Raw genomic sequence first — 8,698 nt, forward strand, 5'->3', positions numbered from 1 at the left:
ATTATACATAAATTAATTCAAAATCAGCATGCCTCACTTCTCATCAAACAACTGTTGTAAATTCTTTGCCATCTTCTTGTATTGATGAATTATTAGGAAATGGGTTTATGTTCCTCTGCTATGAATGGTATACATAGAACAAGTTTGCTGTTATGCAGCCTACAAATTGTTATGACAGACTTTTAAAGAAGTCAAAGACTAATGTTGGGAAAGACATTTGAATATCACAGAGTGCAAAGTGTGTAATTTAAATTACACACAGGATCCATCATAAATGAATCTGCAAAATCCCTTCTTACTTGCTTTCATGTCTTTTTTTCCAAGTTGGACTGTCTTAGACTGAATGCTAGGGAAATCTTGCTGTTGTAAATGTTGATTTTTATTTTTTTAATTTAATATTACTGTGCTTAAATGTCATTATTCCAGGTCATGGCATGGCATGCTACAGAAATTCTTGACTTCACTGCTACAGGACTAAAATTAATGTTGTCTTTTCCCTCATTCCTCCCAAACAAGGAAATACCAAATGTCATGTTTACATCACAATTGCATTAGTAATCAAATTAAATTTCTAATCACATTTATCTGAAAGGAAGTCCTACCCAATGTTAACTTGGAGACAAAATGTACTGATGGGAGTTTTTCTCCTCTGTGGAGAAGAGGAGAATTTAGCACTCTTAATATTCAAACTTACTTCCCTACAAATCTAGGGATATTATCCTGAGCAACAAGCATGCTGACTAGCAACACTGATTTTTTTTTAAATATTTTTATAGACATTTTTCCCAGAGAAAAACATCAGAAGGAACAGGAACTGAACAAAGGATTCTTCAGGAAAGCCTTGCTTTCCCTACATGTCTCCTTGGCTTTTGCATCATTCTCTCGTCTTTTTCTTGGTTTTCATAAACATCACTAAAGATGTTTCTTAATCTAAAAAACTTAGTTCTGAAACTAACTAGTTCAGTGAGGGCATACAGGACCAAGGTATTAAATGAGGTCCCTTCTGATCGATAGGAAAGCATTAGGAATATTCTGTCTCCTTCCTGGCCTGATTGAGCTTCAGACTTTGTTCTCTTAACCTTAGGTATATGTACTTCTAATGTATACTTTTTCTTTGAGTTTGTTTAAAATGCCTTTTTTGCTGTCAGTTTGCCATTGTGAGCATGGTGCTGAACAGCAGAAACCTCTGGATCATTGAACTTTCCTGCATCAAATAGTAATGTATCAACTTGTCATGAAACTTAGACTCCCACGTGCTTCTTACGGCCAGCACACAGTTACGTGTTTCTTCTGAAGCTGCAACTGTAAGAACACTTTCAAAATCTTTCCTTACAGATCTGAGTAATACACTCCACAAACTGAAGGACTGGATTAGAAGACTTCTATTCAGTGTAGTCACAGCTATTTGATGATTTGTGTGTATTGTGTCTCATTATAATCTGTTTCATTAGTAGGCAGGGATGTCATTTTCCGCTGGTGTGTTAAAGTCTTGCTGTGCTAGTAATAAGTGCTACTCTGTTCTGCATTAGTTTTCCAGTATTTAATTTTCAGGTGATGTTTGCCCAACATACCTTCAAAAAAATTCTCTCATAGAATTACTGAGATACTCAAATTTGACAGACTTAAGTTGATACCCCAGCTTCCCATGACAGTAGTCCTAGTTTAAAATGGGACAACTAGAGCATGAATAAGCTGAACTGCAGAGCAAGGAGATTTTTTTTTCTTCCCCAAAGTTAATCCTTTCCCCACCATCTGCAACAATGAATTGGACTGAAGCTAATCATATCTACAAATCAGCATAGGTAGAAAGGCTAGAAAAGGAGATAATGGCAATTGGAAGTCCTCTCTTCTGTAAAAGATTTAGATTTTTGACATCATCTAAGACAAAGATATCAGCCTCATCCTCCACAATAATGAGGGGTTTTTTCCCACAGATGAGTCAGTTTGCTTGTAAACTGCTTTTTTATATAATTTATTGTGTGGCCTCCAAGACTTTTACTACTGTTAGATAATGTCGACAGGAAAACCAGGTTCTACTAGACAAACTAATTCCAAAACCAGAACTTCGATATGCAGCTGTACTGTATCTACTACAGGGATATGTATAGCAAGTTTCTGTAGACTTGTTGTCTAATCAGGAAAAGTAGCTAGTCATCAGACTGAATTTCTGGATTCTTTCCCCATAGGGACAGACAAGTAGAAATTTCTAGACTTGTTCTACATGTACAGGGCAACAACTCCTCTTCTGAGGCTAAATAGAACTTTACAGAGGAGATTTAACATAATTTTACTGAAATGTTAGGTCTCCTGTTTGCCTTAAGGTATTAATCTCAACTTTTTTTTTCCTGAAACAGCAGTATTTTTGTCCCCATAATATCCTACTCTTTCACATCCACACTTTCCCCACTGAATAATTTTATATCAGCAGCAAACTGTTTATTCCAGAATGATATATTCATAAATGAGAAAGTCAGAGTAGATTCTTGTGGAGTCCGCTGTTGCTTTCTTGCTATTGTGGAAATGATCAATTGCTATGCTTTCTCTGGTCTTCTAAACCCTGAGTAATCTAAGAGGACTTTCTCCATGACAGCTTAGTTCTGTGTTTGGTTGTATGTGGTTTCTTTGGTGTGGTGTTTTGTTTTTGGGTTTTTTTTAAGACTAGTTGGAAGTGTGAGTTTTCTACAAAAGCTGGATTCATTCTTCCTGGTGTACCCATACATCATGTTAGTTTTGGGTTTTGTTATGGTTTCAACCAATTTGGCCACTGTGTAAGTAAGTCCTGCTGGTAGTCCCTGGATATTCCTAAGGCCTCTGTTTAAAGAAAGAATAAAATAAAAAATGGGGAAATAATTATTCCTGTGGTGTCAACACCAATTTTAGTGACAGATTACACCTCCAGTTAGTCTTGTGATTCTGTGTTTGAATTTCCCTAGAACTCTTGAAAACTCATGGATAAATATCAGCTGGCTGTAGTGACTTGTTAATATTTGCTATATGTATTTGTAGATTCCTGATCTGAAACCCCTTTACTTCAGTCTGAGACTGTTCTTCAAACCTGTCCTGCATAAAAAAGGGTGCCTCTCACATGGGAATGTTCTTCTGCAATGAACTCTTGTTGGGGAAGGAAGGACTATGGCCTTATCTTCCCTGAGTAGTTTTTTTATAGTTAAATCATCTATCAGCTGTAGACTGTGGCAGGATTCCTGCTTCTGGTTTTATTATTAGTATGCATCCCTTTAACAAGTTATTCTTCATGCTTTTTGGCCTGTCTCACTGCAGTTCTAACTTGTAATTTGCCTGGCTGGTGTATGGGATTTAGTATAAAAATAAAGTATTTTGGGGTTACATACATGCTACCATTTCTTGTCAAGTACTTTGCTATTGCATTGCCTGTTCACATTAACAATTAGAGTCTTTGTTTATACCAATTCCTTGCAAAATTCAGGTTTTCTTATCACTTATTGATAGTCAACAAGGAGTGCTTAGGATGCTGGGAACTGAGATTGAGGAAACTGCCTGACTAGACTCTTCCAAATATTATTAGGTTGACTGTATAATGAATACACTCACACATCAAACAAAATTATCTTTTTTTACCCCTATAATAAATATAAACCTGATTGTATTAACAATCAAATATTTCAGATGAAAGCAATGTCAAAATTACAAAGGTAACCTTGCACTTCACAATATGTCTAGATCCAGGATGTTTGTGTAACCTCCTGCCTTATTTTTTAACTACAGGAAGAAATGCCATTTTACTTCAGGTCTTCTGTCTCATTCAGTGTAAGACTGACTGTATTGAGTTAGTGCACAAGGTCAAATGGAAAATGACTGGGAGGAAAACAAGTGGAGAAAGGACCACACTTCTCATTAAGACGCTTTAATGTCACAAAGTGGTGGTGGACTCAAACCCTAGTTTTGTTACAATGTCGGTATAGACCTTAAAAAAAAAAATAGAACCAAGTAAACTTTTAGAATGGATAGATTAATTGGATTAAATCCACAGAATAAGTTATCTAAGGTTTCGCATAGAGCTAGACAAATGTAAAAGGAAACCTCACCAGAGTTTGTTTTCAAGGCTTATTTTTTGACCACAAATTGCAATTTCAAAAAGTAGTTCTTGAAGCTTTGACACTAGGCACTATCAGGCTGGTGATGGAAGTTTCCTACAGCTATTTAGCATTTTTCTAGTTTTTATTTCTCAAAAAAAGTTAAAATACTGTGTAGCAAAGGAATAAATCTCAGTATCTTGAGCAGTTCCACAAGTACAAGTTTTATGTTTACCAGCTTAAGCCAGAGTTTGTAAAAGGGTTTGTAACACTTTTGCTATTTTGTTAATGGGAAGATGTTTAGCTGGGATTCAGCTGATCTAGCCTGGACAGGTTTACTGCAATTGTGATAGTCACTGGTCTTACTGCATTATAGATATCAACAGCTAAGACATTCTGTTTAACTCCTGCATTTCTAGTACTGCTGGAGACTTAATTGTCATGACTTCATTCCTGAGCAAAAGCTCATGTCACTATAATTAGCACTTCTACATGTAATCACGTAGTCAACTGAGTTATGTCTTCACCCCTTCCCACATTAGCGTGAACAAGAAAATGCAATGGCTCACCTTAAAAAGCAGCAACAAGAGCTGGAGCACATGAGGTTGCGCTATTTGGCAGCAGAAGAAAAAGAGCTGGGGAAAACAGACCGACAAGAGCTGGAGGATATCAGAAATGAACTTAACAGGTATAAAAGCATTTGTAAGATTCCTTCCCGGACCTCCCCCTCTTTTCTTTCTGTCTGCCTCAAAACAGGAGAAGGTTCAGTTAAATCAAGATTATAATTGGCTGTCAGTTGAGTGAAAGAACACAGTTTAGTGTCCCTTAGGTAAAGATCGCACATTTATAAAATGCAACAGTACTGCGGTATAGAAAATCTATGTTTAAGGCCACTGTACCTTGTTTTTTGTTATGGTCATAGTTGTACAGCACCAGGCTTTTTTCTGTTTTAAACCTTCAGTTCTAAGGATAAATGCTGCATTAAGAAAAGAGGCATGTACTATTCACATTTTGAATACATTAAAATTTTAAATTATCTAATGTTGTCCTCCAAAAACTGCAGTAGTTCTGTATGTTGAGCCCTTTTGAGTGCGGTTTGCATTATCAAAATAGGAGATTTGGTAGCAAGTATTATAGTTATGTATGCATATAGAAAATGTATTGTTAGAATTTAAGTATTATATTAATATTTCTTTTGCTTATAGTTGTTTTTCCCTAGAGGGAAGATAATTTGTTACCTTTTATAGATTTCTTTATTTTACTAACTACTTCAGTAGATAAATAACTTAAAGACTTAATATGAAAACCGTCAATGGTTTTTAATATGGTTCATCCTCTGATTCTTTCCATTTTATCAACATCAGGCTAAAGCAACAAGAAGAAGAGAGAAAGCAATTGCAAGATGTTGGAGATAATTCTGCTGGTAGAGTGGGTAGTCTTCATTCTAGAAAATTAAATGAGAACATAGATGATTATCTCTCTCGTCTGATAGAAGAGAGAGATACCCTGTTGAGAACAGGAGTATATAATCATGAAGACCATATTGTAAGTGAACTTGATCGTCAAATCAGAGAAGCTTTTGCGAAAAGGAACCTCACTAAATAAAAGCATACAAAAAGATGTTAAAAAGAGCCAAAATTTGAACAGAGTGAGTGATTTTTATAAACCTGTACTACTTACTCTGCAACATATGTAAGGTCATGCTTAATTTTGCACCCTATTGTTAGCTCTTTTTGAAGTCAGTGTAAATATTTGGAACATGTGAAGTGAGGCACAGTTGTAAGTTTTATGGGAGCGATGGCTGGTTTTTAATGTTTTTATAATCATGTGTATATATATGTAAATATATTTATCTTGTGTACTTTCTTCTGAAATGTTTTCTACCTCTTTTTGCATCACCCTGGCTAGGTTTATTTGTAATATTTTAAATATTCATTCTAAGTTTTTTGGTCAATATTGTCATAGTTTCTTTCCATTTTTAAAAAGATGTCTTCAGCTATACTAGGGAAAAGTGACATCAGTTGTTTTCCCTGACAGAACTCTTAATTCTGAACCGAAGTGCAGCACCAACCAAATGTCGCTTTTTTAATAAATCACAAGGTAATTAATTTTTGCTTTTTCAACTGTAGTTAAGATAACTAAGCTCTGTAGCAAATAAGAGACAAGGTTTTGGGGGGGGGGGGGGAACTCTCAACCCTTATGAAACTGAATCAATTATTAAGTAACTAGCCTGATTGTACAGGATGAAAATCCCTTTGTTGCCCTAGCAGTTTTGCACGTAGGCTTGTAAGGGTGAACCCAGGAGGGTAAAGACCTAGTTCAGAAATATACATTCATTCTTACATCCAACCCTAATGAGGAAAGATGCTTGAAGCACTAATTCAGTGAATTTATACACTTTAAATTCTAAAAACGTACATAAACCAGGAGCTTTTCTAAGTAAAGATGTCTTCCTTAATCCAGACCTAACCACTTTGCAGTTACTTAACATATATTTCAAAGCATGTTATCTCATTACCTCTTAAATTGTATGTAAGGTTTTGTTTGATTGTGGAAGTATAAACAGAGTGCAGTCTCAAGGTGTTAAATGCCAGAAGAGAAATCCACAAGAAATGTTAGTTTGTGTGTAATCACAGTTGAAAAAGTTCTGGTTTCCAGCCTTCATTCTATTTCAGTAATTTTAAAATCGTTTGTGTGGATCTAGCTAATAACATTAATTTACAACACTGTCCTTTCAATAGGCATTTTTGTCTGTCCTGTAGGCACAAATGTTTCTCTGCTTGAATGACGAATACTGAAAACATCTTAGGATTTGTTACTTTTAGAGTGAACAAAGATACCAATGCAAAAATTCCTTTTTTAATATAAAATCAGTGAAATGCTATGGACATGGCTGTATACATGTGCCCTTCCTGTTTTGTATGATACTAATTATAATTTTTCTATATATTGTATCTGGCTTTGCCTCTAGGTACATTGTTTTTCCTCCTCCCTACCATAGGCCTATCTCCTGTTAAATAAACTACTAGTTTAGGCTCCTTAGAAAAGTTTTAAACAAGATGTATAAACATAGAGATCATATTTTGTGAGGAATTGCCACTTATCAATACCAGACTTTGTAAGAAATGCTTTTGTAATACTTTGCACACTCTACTGTATTTTTCAAATTAGTGTGCTTAAAGAGATCCCTCTCCACTAGCAAAGCAAATAACACCTTCATAAATCCAATACAAATCCATGAAAAGTAATTTTACAATTTTTTTACATCATGGCTTTGTCATATCACTGATGCATGATCATATGCAATTATTGTGAATGAATCAGGGAGCTTCTATCTTGACAGGAAGACTTGCTCATGCCATTTTTCTTCAAATGCTTGCTCCCTTGCTAGAAATGTAGTTTCTTCTTCAAACGCTGGAGGGTGCCTTAGACTTAAAGATCACAAAGATTGCATTAACTAAATTTTTGTAACTGGTGATTTTTTTTGAACTGGTATTCTATGTCTTTTCAGGTGTGTTACTTTATTTAATAAAAATTCAGATTTTAAGTATTAAGGTTTTTGTGTTTACTTTTCAACTATGTATTTGAACAAAAATTTTTTTTATTATTTCCAGTAATATGATAGTCTTTAGTGCTTGAATCCATAAAATTGCCAAGTTCACTTTCAACGTTAATTTAACTTCTTAATTTCTAATTGAGTCTCTTCCATGGCTTGTAAAGAAAACAGCAGTCATGTTGCTGTGGGGTTTAAAAGGAAACTACTTGGGTGAGTTTTCTTTCTAGTAAATCAAAGTATTGAGTAAAATAAAAGGTAGAACACTTATTTTTTTAAAACATTTATAAGCCTGATAATTTAAGCTATTTGGGTCCATTTTGTCATTTGAAAGATCAATACTTACAAGGTGAGAAGCATGAATTGTGTCACTATTAAAAAACTTACTTAGCATTTGAATACCCTTTGTATTCATTGTATTAGAATGAGAAAATGAATGATACTTTAAGCTTAATGTTTCCATTTCATTTTTTTCCAGCACAACTTGTCTACGTGCTTCAGTCTGAAGTACTCAAAAAAAAAAATCTATATTTGTAGTAGATATCTATAGAAGAGATGAGTTCAATATTACTCTTTTTTAAAAAATATTTTTGTTGGGTTCCATTTGCCTTTTTATTGCCTTAAAACCATTTTAAAGGTTATAGCTATTCAGTGGGAAGACCAAATACCATTTTTTTTAAACAAAAATATCTTAAAAAAATTTTAATCTTAATCTCTCTTCATCACAAAAGAAATGCCATTTGAAACAGATGCATGAGATAACAAGCTTATTTTAATTTACCCAGCATACAAAGACTGCTGGAAGTCAAACCCATGTTTACGGGTTCAGTCCTGGTTCCGTACGCCTTAGAAAAGGGGCTGGGAAGAGGAGCAACAGTTAAGCCCTCCTGGCATTCTGGCAAACTCCTGCTATTGTTTTTAGTGCACCCAGATTTCACTAGGGAAGTTGATGGAATTATTTCAAAACAAGTACTCTTACCAATACGTTTCTGTGAACCCAAATGCCCCTAAAAATTAGTAAATGGGGGGGGTGGGGTGGGGGGGGTGTTCTATGGCCAAATCAGTTCCAGCCTTCATCTGCCTTACGATTCAG

At 34.9% G+C, this 8,698-nt stretch overlaps 1 protein-coding gene across 3 annotated transcripts in view; it reads left to right on the forward strand.

Moving 5' to 3' along the window:
* Positions 1–6,239, forward strand: part of CEP120 (centrosomal protein 120) — a 38,531-nt gene extending 32,292 nt beyond the window's left edge. The window contains exons 20-22 of one of the 3 annotated variants that reach the window (XM_076362087.1): positions 4,595–4,740; positions 5,417–5,475; positions 6,090–6,239. In XM_076362087.1, coding sequence (XP_076218202.1) covers positions 4,595–4,740; positions 5,417–5,475; positions 6,090–6,160 — 276 coding nt within the window. In that variant the 3' untranslated portion in view covers positions 6,161–6,239. Of the gene's footprint in view, positions 1–4,594; positions 4,741–5,416 lie in introns of all 3 variants that reach the window. The other 2 variants (XM_076362086.1, XM_076362085.1) reach the window with 2 other exon arrangements.
* Positions 6,240–8,698: the final 2,459 nt, after the last annotated feature.

This window comes from Aptenodytes patagonicus, chromosome Z (genome assembly GCF_965638725.1).
Source record: "Aptenodytes patagonicus chromosome Z, bAptPat1.pri.cur, whole genome shotgun sequence".
Taxonomy (NCBI): Eukaryota; Metazoa; Chordata; class Aves; order Sphenisciformes; family Spheniscidae; genus Aptenodytes; species Aptenodytes patagonicus.